The sequence below is a fragment of the Somniosus microcephalus genome, chromosome 1 (genome assembly GCF_052327205.1).
Source record: "Somniosus microcephalus isolate GS21.2 chromosome 1, FLI_Smic_1.0, whole genome shotgun sequence".
Classification (NCBI taxonomy): Eukaryota; Metazoa; Chordata; class Chondrichthyes; order Squaliformes; family Somniosidae; genus Somniosus; species Somniosus microcephalus.
Window position 1 is genome coordinate 320,167,009 of NC_140987.1, and position 27,536 is coordinate 320,194,544.

The 27,536-nt window shown below is 48.6% G+C and overlaps 1 protein-coding gene across 1 annotated transcript in view; it reads left to right on the forward strand.

Moving 5' to 3' along the window:
* The window catches only part of LOC147124880 (gamma-aminobutyric acid receptor subunit gamma-4-like), a 782,579-nt gene that overhangs the window by 738,115 nt on the left and 16,928 nt on the right, over positions 1-27,536 (forward strand). The window contains exons 6-8 of the mRNA XM_085994155.1: positions 23-160; positions 6,197-6,349; positions 24,377-24,576. Of these exons, the coding sequence (XP_085850281.1) occupies positions 23-160; positions 6,197-6,349; positions 24,377-24,576 (491 nt within the window). The remainder of the gene's footprint in view (positions 1-22; positions 161-6,196; positions 6,350-24,376; positions 24,577-27,536) is intronic.

Consider the following 27,536-nt stretch of genomic DNA (forward strand, 5'->3'; position numbering starts at 1 on the left):
CCCTGTGATGTTGTGTCTGCAGATGGATATCCAAAGGATGAGATAACGTACAGGTGGAAGAAGTATTCGATAGAAGTGGCAGACCAGCGATCCTGGAGACTTTACCAGTTTGATTTTGTCGGCCTCAGGAATACGACAGAAGTCCTCAAAACCACAGCAGGTGCGGAGCGTTTGGACATTGGGGTCAGTGTTTAGCATTTGCCTCATCTGAACTGGCGCTCAGCGTGTGGGGAATGGGTCCATCACGAGTCACTGAACTTAACTGACATAGACAGTCTGCAGCGATAAATCTCAACCGTCGCTCAGGTCTGAGAAGCTATAAGCACCTCCACTGTGGGTTCTAGGGTAAATTGTATAACTCCCCACCGCCCCCCCCAACTCCCGCCCCCACCCTGCCCTGCTCAAAGTGGGCACTGCTAGCACTCCATGCTGGGGCCACTGTTATTCACCATAGACATAAATGATTTGGATTCAGAAAGTTGGAGGTACGATGTCAAAATTTGCAGATGATACTCACTTAGGGCATGTAGCTAATAATGTGGAGCTCTGCACCAAAATACAGGAAAACATAAATAAGCTTATAAAGTGGACGGATCGATGGCAAATGAAATTCAACATGGTGAAGTGTGAGGTGTTCATTGTGGTAGGAGGATCAAGGAAGCCACCTATCCCTAGGAAGGTGAGAACCTAAGTGGGTCAGAGGAGCAAAGAGATCTGGGAATACAGATACATAAATCACTCAATGTAGCAGCACAAGTTGAGAAGGACATAAATGGTGCAAACAAAGTTCATTTCTGGAGGAATAGAATACAATCAGGGAGGTATTGTTAAATTTATATAGAGCCTTGGTTAGATCACCCTTGGAATACTGTGTGCAGTTCTGGTCTCCATGTTACAAATAGGTAATAGAGGCACTGGAGAAAGTGCAGAAAAGGTTTACAGCGATGTTACCAGAATTGAGAGGATGCAACTTTCAGGAGAGATTGAACAGGCGGAGGCTCCTTTCTCTGAAGAAGAGAAGGCTGAGGGGTGACCTGATAGAGGTCTTTAAAATGATGAAGGGGTTCGATAGGGTGGATGTAGGGAAAATGTTTCCACTTGCTGGTGGGTCCTGGACAAGGAGGCATAAATATCAGATAGTCCATAACAGCTCAAATAAAGAATTTAGGTGGAATTTCTTTATACAGAGCATGGCGAGAATGCTGCCACAGGGAGTGGGTGAAGCAGAGAGCATTGAAGGGGAGGCTAGGTGTACACATGAGGGAGGGGGACTAGTGGGATACAGGGGAAGGGCGGGAAGAGGTAATTAGAGTGGGAGGAGGCTCGTGTGGAGGATAAATGCCGGCATAGACCAGTTGGGCTGAATGGTGTGTTTCCGTGCTGTAGTTTCTGTGTAATTCTATGTAAGGCCAGAGATGGGCTAGGACTCCGTCGTGATTCTACTACCCTCTGCGTGGAGATACCCGAGTGCGAGAATTAATCCTGACAACAGCTGGATTTGGGTCACCTCATGACTTAAGAAGTTCTATTGTGGAAAGGTTATAGCTTGAAATGGGACTGATGCCAATTTCTGTCCCATAGCCATGCGATTTAGCGATTCACAGTGCCACTGAAGTGGGTTTAAAAACCATTTCTAACACTCTGTAGGATGTGTGGGATCTTGCCCGACTGTCATTCCTACTCCACACCTCACACTTCCTGCTCATCCAGCTCAGGCACTCTGTTGTCAGGGCTGCAGGCACTGCTTGCCTTTCATAGAATCGTATAGCACAGAAGGAAGCCATTTGGCCCATCATGCCTGTGCCGGCTCTTAGAAAGAGTGATCCAATTAGACACACTCCCCTCTGCTCTTTCCCCGTAGCCCTGCAGATTTTTCCTTTTCAAGTGTTTATCCAATTCCCTTTTGTAAGTTACTATTGAATCTGCTTCCACTTCCCTTTCAGGCAGCGCATTCCAGAACGTAACAACTCGCTGTGTTTATATAAAAGAAAATCTCTTCATCTCGCCTCTGGCTCTTTTGCCAATCACCTTAAATCTGTGTCCTCTGGTTACTGACCCTCCTACCACTGGAAAAAGTTTCTCACTATCTACTCTATCAAAACCCCTCATGATTTTGATTGCCTCTGTAAATCTCCCCTTAACCTTCTCTGCTCTAAGGAGACCAACCCCAGCTTCTGCCCATGTTAAGATAAAAAATCACGGGATTGGGGGTAATACACTGGCATGGGTGGAAGATTGGCTATCTAACAGAAAACAAAGAGTTGGGATAAATGGTTTGTTCTCGGGCTGGCAATCAGTAACTAGTGGTGTTCCGCAGGGGTCAGTGCTGGGACCCCAACTCTTTACAATCTATTTTAACGATTTGGAGGAAGGGACCGAGTGCAACATATCCAAGTTTGCCGATGATACAAAGATGGGAGGGAAAGCAGTGAGTGAGGAGGACATAAAAAACCTGCAAAAGGACATAGACAGGCTAAGTGAGTGGGCAGAGATTTGGCAGATGGAATATAATATTGGAAAGTGTGAGGTTATGCACTTTGGCAGAAAAAATCAAAGAGCAAGTTATTATCTAAATGGAGACAAACTGCAAAGTGCTGCAGTACAAAGGGATCTGGGGGTCCTGGTGCATGAAACACAAAAAGTTAGTATGCAGGTGCAGCAGGTGATCAGGAAGGCCAATGGAATCTTAGCTTTTATTGCAAGGGGGATGGAGTATAAAAACAGGGAAGTCTTGCTGCAGTTATACAGGGTATTGGTGAGGCCACACCTGGAATACTGCGTGCAGTTTTGGTTTCCATATTTAAGAAAAGATATACTTGCTCTCGAGGCGGTTCAGAGAAGGTTCACTCGGTTGATTCCGGAGATGAGGGGGTTGATGGATGTGACACCCTGTGTCCTTTCCTTGAGTGGGTAAAGCTCTCTTGTTATGGACGAGGTGCAGATGTCATTGGCCCAGAACTTGGTGTCAGGGGCTTGCCGCGCGTGCAAGCCCCCGATCTGCACTCTCCCTGCGCGCTGACATCTGAAGCCCGGGCCTGCTTGCATTTCCTGTCACAGGCCCGGTTCAGATGTCAGCGCGCTGTGCTTACCTGATCCAGCGGCGTAGTTAGTGCGATGTGCCGGCTGGGATCAGGTGAGCACTGTACAACCAATCAGGGGAGGGGAAGCTTCATTCATGAGTTTGAGTAAGAACTGTCAAACTCATGAAAACTACGGGGGCCCAAAACACTATTTAAACTTCAAATAAAAATTTAAAAAACATACCAATCATTAAATTAAGTATAAATAAGTTTAAAAAAATAATTTAAACAATAATTTTTTTTTTGAAAAAAATAAATTTTTAATAAAAAGGGTCTAAAACTAAACTTACCTTATTGTAGATTCTTTAAAATAATAAACCTGTGGAAAAAAAAATTCTAAATTACACTAAAACACCACTTACCTGTAACAATAAATAGTTACGTGTGCTTTTTACAAGCGTAAAGACCGGAGGCCTTTAGACATGCGCAAATCCCCCAAAACAGAGGAAATCCAAGACGCACGCGCTGGCCCCTACAGCGCACGCGCTAGCCTCTTCAACTCTTGGGTTGGAGGAGAGGAAATGCCGGTTTTCAGCGCATGCGCTGTGCATGCTGAAAACCGGCATTTCCTCCGGCCAGACGCGTGAGTACCCCTTCCGTACTCACGCGTTTGGGGAGGAATTACTGCCCCATTGTGTTGCATTAGGATCAAACCAACTACTTTCAACCATGTCCTCTGAATGAACTGACCCTGGACGTTGTGACTGTGCTGTGAGTCCAGCACTCACTGCCTGCCCTGGTATCCATGCAACCTCAGCTGTTTCAACCTCTCCCAGTCCTGCTTGGCTCTTGATACCCAGGCTCTCCCGGACAACAGGACATACTCTGCGGCTAACATACTACCACTCCGCACGCATCTGCTGGGCTGAGGTTTAATGCACCTTGCCTCTGAACTCAACCCCCAGCCCCCGGCCCGCCGCCCCGAGGTTGGTGGGGTCTCCGCAGATGATGATTCTGAGTTTGGCAGAAGGCTGGCTCTTTACCATTCCAAGCCTTCTCCCCGTTAAATCAATTGGCCACAATATCAGCATTATTTGAAATAGTTATGTACAGTACTAGACTAGTGAGCCAGCTAGTTCTGAGCTCAATTACTGACAAGGCAAGTTGTGAACGTGAACTCAATAAATCAGGTAATATGTGGCAGGCACCAGAAAAAATGTGACCATGAAAACTGTCGGATTGTCGCAAAAAACAACCAATTCACTAATGTCCTTCAGGGAAGGGAACCTGCCACCCTAACCTGGTCTGGGCCTACACATGACTCCAGTCCCACACTAGGTGGTTAACTCTTAGAGCAATCAATAAATGCTGCCTCGGTAGTGTCTCCCGTATCCAAGATAAATTTAAAAAACACCCCATTAAAACATCCAATGGTATGGATACTGAAACTCCTATTTGTTTTATAACTGTCCAGGATGAGATTCCAGTCACACTTTGGTCAGGGGTACATTAATTCCCCCAGAAAACCTGGAATGTGGGCAGTCCTGACCTTTAAAGACTGATTGCTCCACACCAGATGTGATTGTACTAGTGTCAGATTAAAGAAATAAAGAACTTGCATTTATATTGCACCTTGTTTTGAAGTAGCTCTGTTATGTCGCTTCTCCATCAAGGAGTGCTGCACTGTTGGAGGTGCCGTCTTTCGGATGCGATGCTAAACCGAAGCCATACCTGGCCTCTCAGGTGGGTGTAAAAGATCCCATGGCACTGTTCAAGGAAGAGAAGGGGAGTTATCCCTGGTGTCCTGGCAAATATTTATCCACAAACAACACCACTATCACAGATTATCCGGTCATTATCACATTGCTGTTTGTAGGAGCTTGCTGTGTGCAAATTGGCTGTCGTGTTTCCTACATTACAACAGTGACTCCACTTCAAAAGCACTTAATTGGCTGTAAAGTGCTCTGGGACGTCTTGAGGTTGTGAAAGGCGCTATATAAATGCAAGTTCTTTGTCTTTACTCTGTCGTGATTTTTTAATTTTATCACTGTAAATAAGGGAATAAAAACTAACTTCAAAGATTGTGTGTGCAACTTAATACATTTATTACAACAATTAACAAGTCATTCAATTCAAATACAAACATCTCTTGTGATTTGTTCAATTTGTGTTTGATTGAAATTCCTTTTGAATTGAACAGTTATTTAAATTCATTGTTACATCATCTATTTATCAGAGTGTCTTTTTCAAATCAGCGAATTAATACGGAACCGTCAAACTGAGTTAGTCAGAGAAAGAAAAGTAAAAATAACAATGACTGTGTCTGTGTATATCTCAACTGTCCAGTTTTCTGTACTCGGTCAATGAACCTATCAGGTTCTCAGTATACAGGTCACTACACCTGTCAGGTTCCCTGTATTCAGGTCACTATGTCAGGTTCTCTTTTTTCAGGTCACTACACCTCTCATGTTCTCTGTATTCAGGTAACTGTACACGTGTCAGGATCTCTGTACTCAGGTGTGTTTTGAACTGACACCAATTTTCAGCCGTTAAAAACTGGGCCCCATTTTAGGTTGGGGCCAATATTGGATTTTCAGATTTGCAACTTTCAATGATTCCCCCTTTCCTTTTCAGTGCGACTGTAGTGTGGTTTTGAATGGCCAGCTTTGCTGTGGATTCTAGGCTCATCTAGGAATAGTGAAAGTTTGAAAATAAAATGTTTAATTGAGAGGACACCAAGCAAGACTCACAATACAGGACACCAACACTATGATAGGTGAAGGGAAGGTAAATCAGGAAAATGCGTAAGTGACACCAGGCTTGGGGTTTAGAAGCCTGTGGATTGTAGGAGGACAGGGAGACTGAGGGAGGGGATGAGCTCCATAGAGCTGAGGTCCTAGGAAAGAATGGGTTTGATGTGATGTGATTTGATTACAACACGGAGAGGATAGAAGGAGAAGGTCAGCAATCTGGATCAATTTGAACTTCTACTTATATATAACCTAAATATTTTTTGAACTGAAAATCCACGCTCATTACATTATCATAATTGCATAGATAATGGGTACAAGTGATAACTGAAATAATGTGGGATGTTTGTTCTGGTAATTTTAATGCAGAGACAAGAATAAGTCTGTGTTTCAATTGATCCTCTATTTTTCATGTTTTTTAAACAGGAGAGTACACAGTCATGACCGTTTTCTTCGATTTAAGCAGAAGAATGGGATATTTTGCTATACAGACCTACATCCCGTGTATACTTACTGTTGTCCTATCGTGGGTGTCATTTTGGATCAAGAGAGATTCGACTCCTGCCAGAACCACACTTGGTAAGAGTACAACATTGACAAGGAAATTGGAATCGTAACGGATGGTTAATGCAGAGGATGAGCCAACGCGGTCAACACATAAAGGAGAGAAACCCTATCTTGAGAAAATGACATGTGTGGAGTCAGTAGACTTCTGAGCTTTTAGTTCTGGTTAGATTGGCAACCAGCCCACATTGTTGGGTGTTACTGAAGGTTTGGTGTTAACATCCATTATAGTAATTAGGCATGAATTAAATGTAACAATGACTTTAATGGAGTGCCACGTGAGAGATTGGTCCAACAGGTTGCGAGGCAGACTGTTATTGGAGCTCTTCTAAAGCGGATCGTATCTTGGCCGAGCAGGATGGTTCAGTGTGGAGCTCAATCAGCAAGGAAGAAGGTTTTTATTGTTCTTGGAATGTGGGCGTTGCTGGCAAGGCCAGCATTATTGCCCATCCCTTGTTGCCCTTGAGAAGGTGGTGGTGAGCTGCCGCCTTGAACTGCTGCAGTCCGTGTGGTGAAGGTACTCCCACAGTGCTGTTAGGGAGGGAGTTCCAGGATGTTGACCCAGCGACGATGAAGGATCGACAATATATTTCCAAGTCAGGATGTCTGTGACTTGGAGGTGAACTAGTGGAGTGGCTCAGGGATCAGTGCTGGTACTGCTGCTTTTTACAACGTCCATAACTGACTTGGAAGTTGGGACAGAAACAAAAATCTCCAAGTTTGCAGATGATACCAAATCAGGAGAGACTGGAAAGAACTGGGAACAGGCTGATCGAATACAGAAGGACCTGGATCGACTGAGGATCTGGGCTGATGAGAGGCAGATGTGGTTTAATGTGGACCAGTGAGATTGTAAAAAGATAATAAACAGTGGCAGAGTAGAGGGAGCCATCAGAGGCCGTGTGTGGCTACAGTAAAGAGATCAAATAAGAACTTGGGCTGTATAGCCAGAGGAATAGAAAACAGAACACTGGTTCAATCCCAACTGGAGCACAGGATACAATGCTGGGCACCGTATTACTGACAAAGATGTCCAGGCATTGGGGAGGGTGCAGAGAAGGGCAACTATTCGTGGCCAGGATTAGGCACCTGAGGCTATAGTGTCAGCCGTGGCTCAGAGGGTAGTGCTCTCACCTCTGAGTCAGAAGGTTGTGGGTTCAGGTCCCCACTCCAAGAGACTTGAGCACAAAATCCAGACTTACACTCCAGTGCAGTACTGAGGGCGTGCTGCACTGTCGGAGGTGCCGTCTTTTGGATGAGATGTTAAACCAAGGCCCTCTCAGATGGACGTAAAAGAGCCAACTGCATTATTTGAAGAAGAGCAGGGGAGTTCTCCCCGGTGTCCTGGCCAATATTTATCCCTCAACCAACAAAACAGATTACCTGGTCATTATCACATTGCTGTTTCTGGGAGATGCTGTCACAAATTGGTTGCTGCGTTTCCTACATTACAACAGTGACTACACTTCTAAAGTACCTCATTGGCTGTGAAGTGCTATAGGACGTCCTGCGGTCATGAAAGGTGCTGTAGAAATGTAAGATTTTTCTTTCTGTCTAAGAATAACTTAGGGCACTTTGCTCAAAGTTGACCAGGTCCTCTGAAGCAATGAAAGTAAGGGTTGGAGATGGTGTTGGTCCAGCGAAACTCCAGATTTAGGTCACGGACCAGACTCAGGTTTACTTGCAGATGGGTTAGCAAAGTGTGGTGACTTCTGTTATTTATCTCCAAGGAGGGATCGTGACGTGCAAATTCTGTATTAAATAGTGTAAGCTGCTGGACTGCCTTTGCTCCTACTTGTCCGATAGCGTTGGTGAATCCGTTCCATGATTTATAGCCTCAGGCACAATCTGATGAGAGTGTTTCTTCTACAGCTTTCCGAAGGCTAGGAGGTGAGGTGAGAGCTTGTGACAGGGGTGGAAATACAGGTTAAACCCTGGGCTCACCAAATTATCAGAGGTTCCACGTGCAGCATTACCTTCCAGCTCGTCGGCAGTGAAGCTGATTTATGAGGCTGAACTTCAGCGCAGAGCTTGAAGTAAATATTTTAAATATAACTCTGTCACAGCTCCACACATGATGAATGACCCTGCGGTGCAGCAAGTATATTCATCAAATGCACCATCGCAGTCACTTGACCCGAACACAGTCTCAGCTGGTCTCCACTTACCCCTTCACTGCCATTTATACCTGGAACCCACAACAGTTCAGGATCGGTTTGATTCCAATGTATATATTATGTTTTTCAACTTCATGCCACTCCACTTCAATTTTGTCCAAAAGTGACGTTCTGTTTGGTTAAAATCTCAATCAGTGACAAGTGTTTTGACTTTTCTACTTGGTAAAGTGGTGTTTAGAGATTTTCCTTTGCCTTTAATGAAGTCCCATTGCTGGCCTGGATTAAATGCTGTTAAAGTTCCAGGCTGTTCACTGACGATTGCACAGTGGGCTGATAAGTGGCAAGTAACATTCGTGCCACACAAGTGCCAGGCAATAACCATCTCAAACAAGAGAATGTCTAATCACCTCCACTTGACATTCAATGGCATTACCATCACCAAATCCCCCACCATCAACATCCTGGGGGTTACCTTTGACCAGAAACTCAACTGGACCAGCCACATAAATACTGTGGATACAAGAGCAGGTCAGAGGCTGGGTATTCTGTAGCAAGTGGCTCACCTCCTGACTCCCCAAAGCCTTTCCACCATCTACAAGGCACAAGTCAGGAGTGTGATGGAATACTCTCCACTTGCCTGGATGAGTGCAGCTCCAACAACACTCAAGAAGCTCAACACCATCCAGAACAAAGCTGTCCATTTGATCGGCAGCCCATCCACCACCTTAAACATTCACTCCCTCCACCACTGGCGTACCATGGCTGCAGTGTGTACCATCTACAAGATGCACTGCAGCAACTCGCCAAGGCTTCTTCGGCAGCACCTCCCAAACCTGCGGCCTCTTCCACCTAGAAGGACAAGGGCAGCAGGTGTATGAGAACACTGCCTCCAAGTTCTCCAAGTCACACAGCTGACTTGGAAATATATTGCCGTTCCTTCATCATCACTGGGTCAAAATCCTGGCACTCTCTACCTAACAGCCCTGTGGGAGCAGCTTCACCACACGGACTGCAGCGGTTCAAGAAGAAGGCTCACCACCACCTTCTCAAGGGCAACTAGAGATGGGCAATAAATACCACACTGCCAGCGACAGCCATATCCTGAGAATGAATAAAACCTGAGTATGTATCAAACCTCCCCTTAAATGCGTCAAAGCTCTCTGCTTCAACCACTCCCCGTGGCAGCGAGTTCCACATTCTCACCACTCCCTTGGTAAAGAGAAAAATGAAGCTGTTGTTTCTGAGAGACTGGAGGCCAATCCTGCCTCTGCTGGCTTCCACTGCTTAACACACTGGTGTGTAATAGTGTCAAACCTGCAGATCAGGTAACTGTCAAACTCAAACTGAAGTGCATTCACCTCACCAACCTGCCATTTAATTTATGTCAGAAAAATAGCTGATAGAATTACACAGAACTTCAGAGAAGCTGCCGGGGGAACGTGAGGTTATTTTAATGAGTGACTATTTGTAAATTAAAAGAAATATAAGGGTATGTTTTTGGAATGTTCTCTGACATATGGAGCATCATGTACTGAGACTCTGCCCACAGTGTCCCCAATACTCCGCCCACAGTGTCCCCAAGACTCCGCCCACAGTGTCCCCAAGACTCCGCCCACAGTGTCCCCAAGACTCCGCCCACAGTGTCACCAAGACTCCGCCCACAGTGTCCCCAAGACTCCGCCCACAGTGTCCCCAAGACTCCGCCCACAGTGTCCCCAAGACTCCACCCAGTGTCCCCAAGACTCCGCCCACAGTGTCCCCAAGACTCCGCCCACAGTGTCCCCAAGACTCCGCCCAGTGTCCCCAAGACTCCGCTCAGTGTCCCTGAGACTCCGCCCACAGTGTCCCCGAGACTCCGCCCACAGTGTCCCCAAGACTCCGCCCACAGTGTCCCCAAGACTCCGCCCACAGTGTCCCCAAGACTCCGCTCAGTGTCCCTGAGACTCCGCCCACAGTGTCCCCGAGACTCCGCCCACAGTGTCCCCAAGACTCCGCCCACAGTGTCCCCAAGACTCCACCCACAGTGTCCCCAAGACTCCGCTCAGTGTCCCTGAGACTCCGCCCACAGTGTCCCCAAGACTCCGCCCACAGTGTCCCCAAGACTCCGCCCACAGTGTCCCCAAGACTCCGCCCACAGTGTCCCCAAGACTCCGCCCACAGTGTCCCCAAGACTCCGCCCACAGTTTCCCCAAGACTCCACCCACAGTGTCCCTGAGACTCTGCCCACAGTGTCCCCAAGACTCCGCTCAGTGTACCTGAGACTCCGCCCACAGTGTCCCCAAGACTCCACCCACAGTGTCCCTGAGACTCCGCCCACAGTGTCCCCAAGACTCCGCCCACAGTTTCCCCAAGACTCCACCCACAGTGTCCCCAAGACTCCACCCACAGTGTCTCTGAGACTCCGCCCACAGTGTCCCCAAGACTCCACCCACAGTGTCCCTGAGACTCCGCCCACAGTGTCCCCAAGACTCCACCCACAGTGTCCCTGAGACTCCGCCCACAGTGTCCCCAAGACTCCACCCACAGTGTCCCTGAGACTCCGCCCACAGTGTCCCCAAGACTCCACCCAGTGTCCCCGAGACTCCGCTCACAGTGTCCCCAAGACTCCGCTCAGTGTCCCTGAGACTCCGCTCACAGTGTCCCCAAGACTCCGCTCAGTGTCCCTGAGACTCCACCCAGTGTCCCCGAGACTCCACCCACAGTGTCCCCAAGACTCCGCTCAGTGTCCCCGAGACTCCGCCCACAGTGTCCCCAAGACTCCGCCCACAGCGTCCCCAAGACTCCGCTCAGTGTCCCCGAGACTCCGCCCACAGTGTCCCCAAGACTCCGCTCAGTGTCCCCGAGACTCCGCCCACAGTGTCCCCAAGACTCCGCTCTGTGTCCCTGAGACTCCGCCCACAGTGTCCCCAAGACTCCGCTCTGTGTCCCTGAGACTCCGCCCACAGTGTCCCCAAGACTCCACCCACAGTGTCCCCAAGACTCCGCCCACAGTGTCCCCAAGACTCCACCCAGTGTCCCCGAGACTCCGCCCACAGTGTCCCCAAGACTCCACCCACAGTGTCCCTGAGACTCCGCCCACAGTGTCCCCAAGACTCCGCCCACAGTGTCCCTGAGACTCCGCCCACAGTGTCCCCAAGACTCCGCCCACAGTGTCCCCAAGACTCCGCCCACAGTGTCCCCAAGACTCCGCTCACAGTGTCCCCAAGATTCCGCTCACAGTGTCCCCAAGACTCCGCCCACAGTGTCCCCAAGACTCCGCTCACAGTGTCCCCAAGACTCCGCCCACAGTGTCCCCAAGACTCCGCTCACAGTGTCCCCAAGACTCCGCCCACAGGGTCCCCAAGACTCCGCCCACAGTGACCCCAAGACTCCGCCCACAGTGTCCCCAAGACTCCGCTCACAGTGTCCCCAAGACTCCGCCCACAGTGTCCCCAAGACTCCGCTCACAGTGTCCCCAAGACTCCGCCCACAGTGTCCCCAAGACTCCGCCCACAGTGTCCCCAAGACTCCGCTCAGTGTCCCCGAGACACCGCCCACAGCGTCCGTGAGACTCCACCCACAGTGTCCCCAAGACTCCGCCCACAGTGTCCGTGAGACTCCACCCACAGTGTCCCCAAGACTCCGCCCACAGTGTCCCCAAGACTCCGCCCACAGTGTCCCCAAGACTCCGCCCACAGTGTCCCCAAGACTCCGCCCACAGTGTCCCCAAGACTCTGCCCACAGTGTCCCCAAGACTCTGCCCACAGTGTCCCCAAGACTCCACCCAGTGTCCCCGAGACTCCACCCACAGTGTCCCCAAGACTCCGCCCACAGTGTCCCCAAGACTCTGCCCACAGTGTCCCCGAGACTCCACCCACAGTGTCCCCAAGACTCTGCCCACAGTGTCCCCAAGACTCCACCCAGTGTCCCCGAGACTCCACCCAGTGTCCCCGAGACTCCACCCAGTGTCCCCGAGACACCGCCCACAGCGTCCGTGAGACTCCACCCACAGTGTCCCCAAGACTCCACCCACAGTGTTCCCGAGACGCCGCCCACAGTGTCCCCAAGACTCCACCCAGTGTCCCCGAGACTCCGCCCACAGTGCCCCCGAGACTCCGCCCACAGTGCCCCCGAGACTCCGCCCACAGTGCCCCCGAGACTCCGCCCACAGTGTCCCCAAGATTCCACCTAGTGTCCCTGAGACTCCGCCCACAGTGTCCCCAAGACTCCGCCCACAGTGTCCCGGAGACCCCGCCCACAGTGTCCCCCAGATTCCGTCCACAGTGTCCCTGAGACTCTGCCCACAGTGTCCCTGAGACTCTGCCCACTGTGTCCCTGAGACTCTGCCCACCGTGACCCTGAGTCTCTGCCCACCGTGTCCCTGAGACTCTGCCCACCGTGTCCCTGAGACTCCGCCCACAGTGTCCCTGAGATTCCGCCCTCAGTGTCCCAGAGACTCTGCCCACAGTATCCCTGAGACTCTGACCACAGTGCCCGTGAGACTCTGCCCACAGTGTCCCCAAGACTCCGCCCATAGTGACCCGAGACTCCGCCCACAGTGTCCTCATGACTCAGCCCGCAGTGTCCCAGAGACTCCACCCAGTGTCCCCAAGTCTCTGCCCTATAGTGTCCCCGAGACTCCGCCCACAGTGCCCATGAGACTCCGCCCACAGTGTCTCCATAACTCTGCCCAGTGTCCCCAAGACTCTGCCCACAGTGTCCCAGAGAGTCCACTCACAGTGTCCCCGTGGCTCCGCCCACAGTGTCCCAGAGACTCCACCCACAGTGTCCCCAAGATTCCGCCCACTGTCCCCGAGACTCCGCCCACAGTCACCGAGACTCCGCCCAGTGTCCTCAAGACTCCGTCCACAGTCCCCGAGACTCCGCCTATAGTGTCGCTGCGACTCCGCCCACAGTGTCCCAGAGACTCCGCCCACAGTATCCACAAGACTCCACCCACAGTGTCCCTGAGACTCCGCCCACAGCATTCCAGCGTGCGCTATATAAATGCAAGTCTTCCTTTTTTTTCTTTTAGACACGAGCCTCCTCGATGTTTTTGGCAGCTTCGATGCCCCATGGGCCTCATTCACACTCACCTGGTGGCACTGTGCCCGAGAGTTTCCTGCTTTTACCCCACTGCTGCACTCTGGGCAGGTTAGACCAATATAAACCAGGGGCAGCGACTCCCCAAATCACCCGAGTTAGGTGGGACTGAAGAGTTTGGGAGATTTGGACCGACCTCACACTTTGCTTGCTATGAAAATGGGACTTGGGTAGAGGATCGCCATAGTTGCAGGAAGACTAGGAAACTGGCGGCTAAATAGAAAGGGAAAAGACGTGATGTTACACATGTCCAACCATTGCACAGCAACAATGAGCAAGGCCAATAGGAAGTTCAAGAAAGAACTTGCATTGATATAGCACCTTTCATGATTCAGGATGGCCCAAAGTGCTTTATAAAGTACTTTTGAAGTGTAGTCACTATTGTAATGTAGGAAACGTGGCAGCCAATTTACACACAGCAAGATCCCACAAACAACAATGTGATAATGACCAGATCATCTGTTTGAATGATGTTGATTGATGAATAGATATTGGCCAGGACACCAGGGAGAACTCACCTGCTCTTTTACATCCACTAGAAAGGGCAGACGTTTAACATTTCACCCAAAAGACGGCACCGCCAACAGTGTAGAACTCGCTCAATACTACACTGAATATCTGCCTAGATTATGTGCTCAAGTCACTGGAGTGGGGCTTGAACCCATGACCTTCTGACTCCATGACAAGAGTGCTACCCATTGAGTCACAGCTGACACCTAACACTAACAGCACTATATCTGTATCAGCAATGGTGACCATGAAACTAACAGATTGTCATAAAAACCCATCTGATTCACTAATGTCCTTCAGGGAAGGAAATCTGCCGTCCTTACCTGGTCTGGCCTACATGTGACTCCAGACCCACAGCAATGTGATTGACCCTTAACTTCCCTCTGAAGTGGCCTAGCAAGCCTCTCAGTTGTATTAAACTTCTAGGAAAAACAATAAGAATAAAACCGGACAGACCACCTGGCATTGACCTAGACATCAGGGGCTGGATTTTAATTCAGGGGCGGGTTGGAGTCGTGTAATCCACATTTCGTGTTATCCACACGAATCTAATTCGATGTGGGAGATTGATGCAAATTTAACTTAATTGGGCAATTGAGTTCCAGCGTGAGACCACACCTTGAGTACTGTGTGCAGTTTTGTTCGCCTTATCTGAGGAAGGATGTTCTTGCCATGGAAGGAGTTCAGCGAAGATTCACAAGGCTGATCCCTGGTATGGCAGGAATGACGTATGAGGAGAGATTGGGTCGATTGGGATTATACTCGCTGGAGTTTAGAAGAATGAGAGGGGATCACATCGAAACTTATAAATTTCTGACAGGTCTGGACAAACTAGATGCAGGTAGAATGTTCCCGATGGTTGGAGAGGCCAGAACCAGGGGTAATAGTCTAAGGATAAGGGGTAAGCCATTTAGGACAGAGATGAGGAAGAATTTCTTCACCCAGAGAGTGGTGAACCTGTGGAATTCTCTGCCACAGAAGGCGGTTGAGGCCAAGTCTTTAAATATATTCAAGAAGGAGTTAGATATATTTCTTAGAGCTAAAGGTATCAAGGGATATGGGGAGAAGGCAGGTACGGGGTACTGAGTTTGGATGATCAGCCATGATCTCATCGAATGGTGGAGCAGGCTCGAGGGGCCGAATGGCCTACTCCTGCTCCTATCTTCTATGTTTCTATGAGTTTTTCCAGTCTGAAAGTCGCCTCCGATGACATCAACATTGCTGCTGCATTTAAGGTCTGCAACAAGCCTTGCTTCTTCTGCAGACTGCCACCCTTTTGGCCTTTGCTGCTACAGGGACCTGGAGTCATAATGGCCAGTGAAAGACCTAGGGCTGCTCCAAGATGTTGCCCTGCAGGCTTTAGTGGAGGGAGCAAGAGCTCATAAGGAGGTGCTCTTCCCTTCTTCGGGAGGAAGAAGCCTCTCCAGCAGACCAAGGCTGTGCGGCTGCAAGTGGCAGAGGAGGTCAACTCCTTATCGGTAACCCGCAGAACCTGGATACAGTGCAGGAAGAGATTTCACGACGTCCAGCGCACTGGAAAAATGAGTATGAATTTCCCATCACCCTCAATCTGATCTCCATTGCCTCTCCTCACCAGTACTCAGCTTTAGTAATCTCTTCCTCCACATCCCATTTGACACTGACATCCATGCACCCTTACCCATTCCCTTTCTCTCTATGGTCACATTCACCTAACTATTCGACTATGCAGCCCTCACACTCCCTATCACTGTGATGCTATGAAAACAACTGACAACACACAGGGAGGGCCCTTGGTCAAGCCACCTCACTCCATCTTTGTCTTCTTCGAAGTATCTATGCTATGGATTCTCTACACTCACTCCTTCATTCTCGCTCAACCTCCACTTGTCTCCCTCATTGCAGGAAAAGAAAGCTCACAATATTTAAAAAGGGCAGTAGACAGAAGGCTGGAAACTATAGACCAGTTAGCCTAACATCTGTGGTAGGTAAAATATTGGGGTCCATTATTAAGGAGACAGTAACAGGGCATTTGGATAATCATAATTTAATAGGACAAAGTCAGCATGGTTTTATGAAGGGGAAGTCATGTTTGACAAATTTGCTGGAGTTCTTTGAGGAAGTAACATATAGGGTGGATAAAGGGGAACCAGTGGACGTAGTGTATTTAGACGTCCAAAAGGCATTTGACAAGGTGCCACACAAAAGATTATTGCTTAAGATCAAAAATCACGGGATTGGGGGTAATATTCTGGCATGGATAGAGGATTGGCTATCTAACAGAAGGCAGAGAGTTGGGATAAATGGTTCATTCTCGGACTGGCAATCAGTAACTAGTGGTGTTCCACAGGGGTCAGTGCTGGGTCCCCAACTCTGTACAATCTATATTAACGATTTGGAGGAGGGGACCGAGTGTATCATATCGAAGTTTGCAGATGATACTAAGATGGGAGGGAAAGTAGTGAGTGAGGAGGACATAAAAAACCTGCAAGGGGACATTGACAGGCTAAGTAAGTGGGCAAAGATTTGGCAGATGGAATACAATACTGGAAAGTGTGAGGTTAGGCACTTTGGCAGGAAAAATCGTAGAGCAAGTTATTATCTTAATGGCAAGAAACTGGAAAGTACTGAAGTACAAAGGGATCTGGGGGTCCTGGTGCACGAAACTCAAAAGGTTAGTATGCAGGTGCAGCAAGTGATTAAGAAGGCCAATGGAATGTTGGCTTTCATTGCTAGGGGGATAGAATATAAAAATAGGGAGGTATTGCTTCAGTTGTACAAGGTATTGGTGAGACCGCACCTGGAATAGTGCATACAGTTTTGGTGTCCATACTTAAGAAAAGACATACTTGCTCTCGAGTCAGTACAAAGAAGGTTCACTCGGTTAATCCCGGGGATGAGGGGATGGACATATGAGGAGAGGTTGAGTAGATTGGGACTCTACTCATTGGAGTTCAGAAGAATGAGAGGCGATCTTATTGAAACATATAAGATTGTGAAGGGGTTGGATCGGGTGGATGCGGGGAGGATGTTCCCGATGATGGGTGAAACTAGAACTAGGGGGCATAGTCTTAGAATAAGGGGCTGCTCTTTCAAAACTGAGATGAGGAGGAACTACTTCACTCAGAGGGTGGTAGGTCCATGGAATATGCTGCCCCAAAAAGCTGTAGAAGCTACATCATTACATAAATTTAAAACAGAAATAGACAGTTTCCTAGAAGTAAAGGGAATAAAGGGTTATGGGGAGCGGGCAGGAATTTGGACATGAGTCTAGGTTCGGATCGGTCATGGCCCTGTGGGTAGCGGAGCGGGCCCAGGGGCCGTGTAGCCTGATCCTGCTCCTATTTCGTGTGTCTAATTCTGTTAGATTCAGGAGATGGTTCTGTGATAGTAGATTGGCGGTTAGGATCAGATCAGCCATGATCTTATTGAATGGCGGAGCAGGCTCGAGGGGCCGATTGGCCTACTCCTGCTCCTATTTCTTATGTTCTTATGTTCTTATAAGCAAGAAAGAGCGAGGACAGGAGGAGGGCCACCCTCACCAGCCCACCTCACCCCCTGGGAGGAGGCGGTCCTGGAGATCATAGGACTGGAGGAAGATGCGCAAGTGGGGGACGGACAGAGGGGTGCATCACAGCAAGCTGGTGACAGAATAGTTTTCCATCTCTCTCATTGACATTGCATGAGTCACTGATAATGATTCTGAAGCTCTAACAGATGGACTAATGATCATCTGCAATATGCAATGTGCATGTAACCTTGGCATCACATCTCTGACTCTTTCTTTTACTCCCCCACAGGACCATCGCAAGCACCCGTCCCCACTAGCCAGGAGGAAGAGCCTGAACATCAAGACTCCTCAGAGGAAGCTGCAACCTCTGAGGGCACAGCGTCAGCAGAATTCAGCGCACCCAGCACCAGCGCAGACACTCACACCTCAGTGGGACCTTCGGGACATAGAGTAGTGTTGTCACCTGGTGTTTCACAGCTCACAAGTGAACATCAGCAGATTGTGGAGACAGGGAAAGCAGTGAAGAATCCTATTCGGAGGGAGCAGGACTCTGCCAGCTCAGCTCGGCTGCATGTCAACCCTCTGTTCTGGGTCCATCCACAGGATCAGCGGTGCTGGAACTCCAGGAACAGATGCAGGAGTCTCTGGCAGATTTTGTCTCCAGGGTCGCTGTAAGTGTGGAGCAAATGGAGGAGTCCATAGCGAACATGAGCAGAGCCTTTGTGGGGTCATTGGCGCATGAACGCATCACCATGGAAAGGATGGCAACCTCCATGGAGGTGATAAGTCGCCAGAGTGCGGAAAACATGGTGAGTGTTCAGAATAGAATGACATCTCTGGATGAGCGATGGTCATCTATTGAACAGAGAAACCAGACCTTCATGGAAGTCCTTCTGGGTAGGACTGCCAGTGCAGATATGGGTCCCCATGGCCCCTCTGATGTGCAGCAAGGTGCTCTCAAGCCACTTGCAAGCGCTGAGGGGGACCTGACCCATGAGAGGGAAGTTGGTGGCAGACATCAAGGAAGTGGGGGCTCCTCTCCAAGCGCTCACACTTCCATGCCACTGCAGAGCCCTCGGTCAGAGCCCCACCAGAGTCCACACCCAACTGAGATTGGCGTCTCAACCCCTGCACAGCCGCAGCAGCAGCAGACTGTTGATGAGCCCTCACAGGTTTGCCATCCCAGAGGACGCCCACCAAAGGTGTCGAGACAGGAGCAGCAGGAAAGTGAGCAAGGGGCCTCCACATCTGCTGAAGCCACAGGGGAAGCACCACGTAGGAGCACGCGTAAGGGAAAGATACTGCACAAATAGTCACAAGGGTAGTCACTTGGGTGAAATATGCTGTTTTATGTGGAAAAGCCATCAGATGAATAATGTAAATAAAAAATCTGATGGCTACTGCTGTAGTTGTGGCGTGTGTCAGTTCGCGAATGGGACTTCCACATTGAGGGCTTAGGATAACTTGCAATTGTCCATATCGTGGTCAAATTGCTAGGAATCAGCTGGTTCTTGGCCATTGTCAATGATCAGGTAAGAAGCTGCGAGGCAAAAGTGCTTGAGTGGCTAGGCTAAGCAAATCTGGCCAAGATGAGTGCGTTCCTTGCACCCCGTTCTCGCGTACTGCTGCCGCTGGTTGATGGGCCTCTGCAAGATGTTCGTTTTCGCTCTCCTCCTCCTCCTCATCTGAGGAGGATATGTGAGGAGCCACTCGGTCCTCAGGAATCTGCAAGCCACGAAGCTGTGCCATGTTGTGAAGTGCACAGCAAACCATGACGATTCTGGAGACCCTGGCTGCTGAGTACTGTAGGGCTCCACCTGATCTATCCAGGCATCTGAAGCGCATCTTCAGCAAACTGAGGGTTTGCTCGATTATGGTTCTGGTGGACATGTGGCTGGAGTTGTAGCTCTCCTCAGCTTCGTTGGATGGCCTCCTCAATGGCGTCATTAGCCACGTCCTCAGGGGATAGCCCTTGTCTCCAAGTAGACATCCGTTAAGTTGGTCTGGTGGACTGAATGGCGGAGGCACACTAGACTGGCTCAGTATGAAGGAGTCATGGCAACTGCCAATTTTTTTTGTCACAAATGTGCAAACTTCCTTCCTGTGGTCACACACCAGCTGAACGTTGAGGGAGTGGAAACCCTTGCGGTTGACAAAAATACCTGGATTGCGATGGGGTGCCTTAAGGGCCACATGTGTGCAGTCAACGATGCCCTGCACCCTTGGAAAGCCTGCCAGGTTAGCATATCCAACTGCACGCGCCGTGACACTTGCTTGATCCTTGGTGAAATGGATGTGATTGTGCGCGATGGCAAAGAGGGCATCGGTTACGTGCGTAATGCATTTGTGTGCGGCCGCCTGGGAGATACCGCTGATGTCTGCTGCTGATCCCTGGAAGGAGCCTGAGGCAATAAAGTTAAGTGTGGTGGTGACTTTGATGGCCACTGGTAAAGGGTGTCCATCTGGTCCTCTGGGCTGCAGGTCTTGTTGCAGCATTGCGCAGATGTCACCCACTACCTCTCGCGAAAGTCGGAGCCACCTTTGGCACTGCTGCTCAGACATGTTGAGGTAGCTAACCCTGTGTCTGTAGACCCTGTTTGGGGGGTATCTCCTGCGCCGATGGGCTTCCAGGCGCTGGCCCCTTCTGGCCTGTGCATCTTCAGGTGTGTGAGCAGCAGCTTGGCGCTCCTGCTGGTGCTGCTGCTGTTGGTGCTGTTGTTGTTCCTGGTTCTGCTGGTGCCGCAGCTGGTCTTCTTCCTCATCTAATGCCCAGAAGGGAAGGAAATAAATGGCTCCCATGCTTCTGGTATATGCCTCAGTTGAGGAAGCGCTCAGTCAAAGTGGGGAGAGGGGTTTCCCAGGAAGTCACACTGGAGATGGGTGTCAGGCTCCAAACTTCCACAGCAGTGGTTATGCCTTCTAAAAGTTACCCCAGACCTGAGACAGCAAAGCCCTGCCACCTGCAAATGATGGCTGATCAAATCTACTATTTAATGGTTGACCTGCAGCTGAGAGTCAGCAATTCAATTGTGCTCCCATCAGGTTTCACCGTCGTGTTTCAGAACAGGCGTGTTTCACGTGGGAAATGGGTTAAAATCGCAAAGGCATATCAAAATCACATTATAGAGCCAATTTAGTGCTTGCTAAGGGCCTTAACAGCCTATCCCGCCTCTTGGAGGCAGGACGGAGACGGGACTACTAGACACGAATTACTTAAAATTGCTTGGAGGCGGGATGGAGGCGGGGTTGGGCCCGCCCGCCAGTTTATGCAAGTTTAACCCCCCATACGCCTCCAATCCCGCCTCCATGGCCCAATGAAAATCCAGCCCCAGGTTCGGACACGGCAAAGGCACAGCCAGCTCAGTCAACCCTGAAAAGACCTCCTCGCTAACATCTGGGGACTTGTCCCAAAATTGGGACAGCTGTCCCACAGATTAGTCATGCAAAAGCCTGACAAAGTCAAACTCACAGAATCATACCTTTTAGCCAACACTGGAATCTACCCGACAAAGTGGAAAATTGCCCAGATATGTCCTGTCCACAAATAGCAGGACAAATCCAATCCAGCAAATACTGCCCCATCAGCCTACTCTCAATCATCAGCAAAGTAATGGAAGGTGTCATCGACAGTGCAATTAAGCAGTACTTACTCACCAATACCCTGCTCACTGATGCTCTGTTTGGGTTCGGCCAGGACCACTCAGCTCCAGACCTCATTACAGCCTTGGTCCAAAAATGGACAAAGGAGCTGAATTACAGAGGTGAGAGTGACTGTCCTTGACAGCAAGGCAGCATTTGACCAAATGTGGTATCAAGGAGCCCCAGTAAAATTGATGTCAATGGGAATCAGGGGGAGACTCTCCACTGGCTGGAGTCTTACTTAGCACAAAGGAAAATATTTGTAGTTGTTGAAGGTCAATCATCTCAGCCCCCGGACATCGCTGCAGGAGTTCCTCAGGGCAGTGTCCTAGGCCCAACTATCATCAGCTGCTTCATCAATGACCTTCCCTCCATCATAAAGTCAGAAGTCGGGATGTTTGCTGATGATTGCAGTGTTCAGTTCCATTGCAACTCCTCAGATAATGAAGCAGACCGTGCCCGCATGCAGCAAGCCCTGGACAACATTCAGGCTTGGGCTGATAAGTGGCAGGTAACATTCGCACCATGCAATTCCCAGGCACTAACCATCTCTAACAAGAGAGTCTAGCCACCTCACCTTGACATTCAACAGGATTACCGTTGAATCCCCCACCATCAACATCTTGGGTTCACCATTGACCAGAAACATAACTGGACCAGCCACATAAATAGTGTGGCTACACGAGCTGGTTAGAGGCTGGGTATTCTGCAGCGAGTGACTCACCTTCTGACTCCCCAAAGCCTTTCCACCATCTACAAGGCACAAGTAAGGAGTGTGATGGGATACTCTCCACTTGCCTGGATGAGTGCAGCTACAAGATGCACTGCAGCAACTCGCCAAGGCTTCTTCGACAGCATCTCCCAAACCCGCAACCTCTTCCACCTAGAAGGACAAGGGCAGCAGGTGCATGGGAACACCACCACCTCCAAGTTCTCCTCCAAGTCACACACCATCCTGACTTGGAAATATATCGCCGTTCCTTCATCATCGCTGGGTCAAAATCCTGGAACTCCCTACCTAACAGCACTGTGGGAGTACCTTCACCACACGGACTGCAGCGGTTCAAGAAGGCGGCTCACCACCACCTTCTCAAGGGCAACTAGGGATGGGCAATAAATGCTGGTCTTACCAGTGATGCCCACATCCCAGGAACGAATAAAAAAAAGTGACGTAATGCACCAAACGAGAGTTTCCTCACTCTTAGAGCAATAATGGAACAATAACAACATAACTGCTGAAGATAGCAAGGAAATTCAAGGCCTTTGTTTCTCTTTGATGCAGAGATTAGGATGGGGGAGGGGGAGTTCCCGGGAGAATGTCAATATTTACAGGAGGTCGCTCAAAAGTGCATTGCTGTTTACAAGGGGTCCTTCACACACATACATTTGAAAACCGTTGCACTTAGAAGCAAACATAATCATTTCCACCCCCGACTGGACCAGTGCGACACTTTCTCCACCTCCCACACCAGCGGCCTGTCTGTCTGACATTGCCACTTTGCTGCTGAATTACAGACAGCTTAGTTTGTCAGCCCATGTGCCACTCTGTATTGAGGCTGCTCAAACTCATTTCCCACAGGACTCTTACAGGCAATTAACAGACTTTCATCTGGATTTGAAGTCCGGTCCCAGGCTGGTGTCCCACCCACTGCACCACCTGGTACCCCATTTTGATTTTGATTCATTCTCGGGTTGTGGGTGTCACAGGCAATTTATTGCCCATCCCTAGTTAACCTGCCTGTATGACTTGCTGGGGCACTTCAGAGGGCCGTGAAGCATCAATCATGTCAGTGTGGGACTGGAATCACAGGTAAGAATGACAGATTTCCTTCTCTAAAGGACATTCGTGAACCACTTGGGTTTTTACAGCAATCTGACAGCTTCATGGTCACATTTAATGATATATAGGCCTGAAATTTCCGATAGGAGGCTTCCTGTGTGCAGATGCCTCCTATCGGAAAAAAATCTACACTCTTACCTGAGGGCTCCTGAGGTCCGGCCACTTCCGCTCCTGGGCCTCTGCACAGTCGAAATGCACAGGGCCCACGTATCCCAGGGGCACATGCAGTTCGCAAGCATCCTGGGGTCATGTGGGCCAGGCAAACCAATGAAAGAAGGGCATCTCCCGTCATACTTTTGACAGATAGACCCGTCAAAAGTTTGAATGGGGATCACCCTAAAAAAACATCAAAACATTAAATACATTTTTAAAAAACCATCACGTTTTTAAAATGTGTTAAAATTACATTAAATTAAATATTTTAAACAAAAATTTAATTTTTTGAAAAAAAGAATTAAAGTTTTTTACGGGGCTAAAAATAAACTTACCTTTTTTTAAAGTATTTTAAAATTATAAATGAGTGGAAACATTTTTTTTAAACTTTTTTAAACTTTTATGCTGGTAAAAGCAGGCCTTACACATGCTTTTACCAGGCATAAGATTTCTAAGGGTTTTCAGCTGGCGGAGGTTCTCCAGAAAGCGGAAAATTCCCCCAGCAGAGACCTTTCTCCAGGGCAGGCGGTGGATCTGTCAGGGGCATTCTTGACAGATCGGAAATACCGGTTTTCTGCTCATGTGCTTCACATTTCCGATGTCCCTACGGGTGTGTACACACTGGAAAATACGAGCCATAGTTTTTTTTTAAAACTGAATTCAAGTTCACAAACTGCCATAAGGGGATTTGAACTCACGTTCTCTGGATTTATGAGTCGAAGCCTCTGGATTACTAGTCCAGTAACATAACCACTACACAACCGTACCCTGCTGTGGGTTTATGCGAGAATTACACGTGTGAAATCTCAGAGGAGAAGCCAAGTTCGACAGTAATCGGGGTGTTTCCCAATGTTGCATAACATGGCCTCTAGACAGAATAAGAGCATTCTGGGAAAAATGAGGGCAAGACATTGGGCCACTTTTCATTAGGGATCACTGGAATGCACTGAGGAGTGGGATCGATGGCTGATTTTTGGTACTGAGGTCAATGGTATCACCTAGACTTCCCACCCCAGCTAAAATCAACCAACAACACTAGGTGGGGATCAAAGTTGGGACCTTTTTGTTCCCTACCTTTTCCCATGGAGTCACTGGGTAAATTAGTGAGATGCAGTGTGTGAGCACCAGGAAGCTTTAGTGTTGAAAGCAGAGCTTCCTGAAGAAGTCAACTCTTTAAAAGTTTGCATTTAATTTTTTTTGTGTAATTGCAGGGATCACCACTGTGCTGACCATGACAACACTCAGCACAATTTCCCGGAAAGCCTTGCCCAAAGTCTCCTACATCACTGCCATGGACCTCTTCGTTTCCGTCTGCTTCATCTTCGTCTTCGCAGCGCTCATGGAGTATGCCACCCTCAACTACCTTGTAGGGACCAAGAGACCCAACCCCACAAAACGCAAACTCAAACCTGTACGTTTCTAATGACCTGCCTTCTGATACCTTCACCATCCCCAATCAACTCATTGTTCCCAAATAATGTCTATGGCTAAGTGGATTGATAAATTTGTACTCAAAGAACACAAAGCAATTGTGAGTGACTGGGTTGGGTTTGGTTAGGTTGGGTCTGGAAGCCACTGTAACTTGTAATGGACAATTTTCCAAGTGCACACACGCATGTGCACGCACACATGCACATAGGCACACAGATGCACGCACACACACATGCACACACACATACATGCACTCACATGTGGGCATTCACGCACACACGGACACATGGAAGCATGCACGCATGCACACGTGCACCAGGAAATCATAGGGCTAGTGCAGTGATTCCCATGTGATTCCTCGTAGTATGCAGTTGGCAGCAGGTACTGGGAAAATTGACACTGTAACCTTTCAGGACGGTCAGGGAGAGTGCTGGTAATCACAGCACAATGTTTTAGGGAAATTAACAACAGAAAATGCTGGAAATACTCAGCAGGCCAGGCAGCATCTGTGGAGAGAGAAACAGAGTTAACGTTTCAGGTCTGGGACCCTTCATCAGAACTGGAAAAAGCTGGAGATGTAACATAAGAACATAAGAACATAAGAAGTAGGAGCAGGAGTAGGCCATACGGCCCCTCGGGCCTGCTCCGCCATTCAATAGGATCATGGCTGATCTGAATCTAGACTCACGTCCATTTCCCTGCCCTCTCCCCGTAACCCCTAATTCCCTTATCTGCTAGGAAACTGTCTATCTCCATTTTAAATTTATTTAATGTTGCAGCTTCCACAGCTCTCTGGGGTAGCAAATTCCATCGATTTACTACCCTCTGAGTGAAGATGTTTCTCCTCATCTCAGTTTTGAAAGGACAGCCCCTTATTCTTAGATTATGCCCCCTAGTTCTAGTCTCACCCATCAGTGGAAACATCCTCCCCGCATCCACCCGATCAAACCCCCTCACAATCTTATATGTTTCGATAAGATTGCCTCTCATTCTTCTGAACTTCAATGAGTAGAGTCCCAACCTACTCAATCTTTCCTCATACGTCAACCCCCTCATCTCCGGAATCAACTGAGTGAACCTTCTCTGAACCGCCTCGAGGGCAAGTATATCTTTTCTTAAATATGGAAACCAAAACTGCATGCAGTATTCCAGGTGTGGCCTCACCAATACCCTGTATAACTGCAGCAAGACTTCCCTGTTTTTATACTCCATCCCCCTTGCAATAAAAGCCAAGATTCCATTGGCCTTCCTGATCACCTGCTGCACCTGCATACTAACTTTTTGTGTTTCATGCACCAGGACCCCCAGATCCCTTTGTACTGTAGCACCTTGCAGTTTCTCTCCATTTAGATAATAACTTGCTCTTTGATTTTTTCTGTCAAAGTGCATAACCTCACACTTTCCAACATTATATTGCATCTGCCAAATCTCTGCCCACTCACTTAGCCTGTCTCTGTCCTTTTGCAGGTTTTTTATGTCATCCTCACTCATTGCTTTCCCTCCCATCTTTGTATCGTCGGCAAACTTGGATATGTTGCACTCGGTCCCTTCCTCCAAATCGTTAAAATAGATTGTAAAGAGTTGGGGTCCCAGCACTGACCCCTGCGGAACACCACTAGTTACTGATTGCCAGCCCGAGAATGAACCATTTATCCGAACTCTTTGTTTTCTGTTAGATAGCCAATCTTCCACCCATGCCTGTATATTACCCCCAATCCCGTGATTTTTTATCTTGATCAGTAATCTTTTGTGTGGAACCTTGTCAAGTGCCTTTTGGAAGTCCAAATACACCACATCCACTGGTTCCCCTTTATCCACCCTGTATGTTACATCCTCAAAGAATTCGAGCAAATTTGTCAAACATGACTTCCCCTTCATAAAACCATGCTGACTCTGTCCTATTAAATTATGTTTATCCAAATGCTCTGTTACTGTTTCCTTAATAATGGACTCCAATATTTTGCCAACCACAGATGTTAGGCTAACTGGTCTATAGTTTCCAGCTTTTTGTCTACTTCCCTTCTTAAATAAGGGTGTTACATTAGTAGTTTTCCAATCTGCCGGGACCTCTCCTGAGTCCAGGGAGTTCTGGAAAATAATCATCAATGCATCCACAATCCCTACCGCCACTTCTCTCAAGACCCTAGGATGCAGGCCATCAGGTCCGGGGGATCTATCCGCCTTAAGTCCCATTATTTTACTGAGTACCATCTCCTTAGTGATTTTAATCGTCTTTAGCTCCTCCCCCCCCCATTGCCCCCTGTTTGTCCAGTGTTGGGATATTTTTAGTGTCCTCTACTGTAAAGACTGATACAAAATATTTGTTCAGCGTCTTTGCCATCTCCATGTTCCCCACCACTAGTTTCCTGGTCCCATCCTCTAAGGGACCAACGTTCACTTTAGCCACCCTTTTTCTTTTTATATAGCTGTAGAAACTCTTGCTATCTGTTTTTATATTTTTTGCTAGTTTACTTTCATAATCTATCTTCCCTTTCTTAATTAATCTTTTAGTTATTGTTTGCTGGCTTTTAAATGCTTCCCAATCTTCTATCCTCCCACTAGATTTGGCTACTTTATATTTGGCTAACAGATATTAAGCAGCTGCAGATACATGGGGGGAGGGGTTAGGAGGGGAGGAAGGAATCGAAATAACATCCTTTACTTTTGTATGAGGCAGGAAAGATAAAATGTTCCAAATGGGAGTGGCAAAAATCATACTGCAGGAAAAATGGGGGCAGGGATAATTATCTGAAATTGTTGAACTCGATGTTCAGTCCGGCAGGCTGTAAAGTGCCGAATTGAAAGATGAGGTGCTGTTCCTTGAGCTTACGTTGAGCTTCATTGGAACAATGTAATAGGCCGAGGACAGAGAGATCAGAGTGGGAGTGAAGCGGTGAATTAAAGTGACAGGCGACCAGAAGCTCAGGGTCACCCTTACGG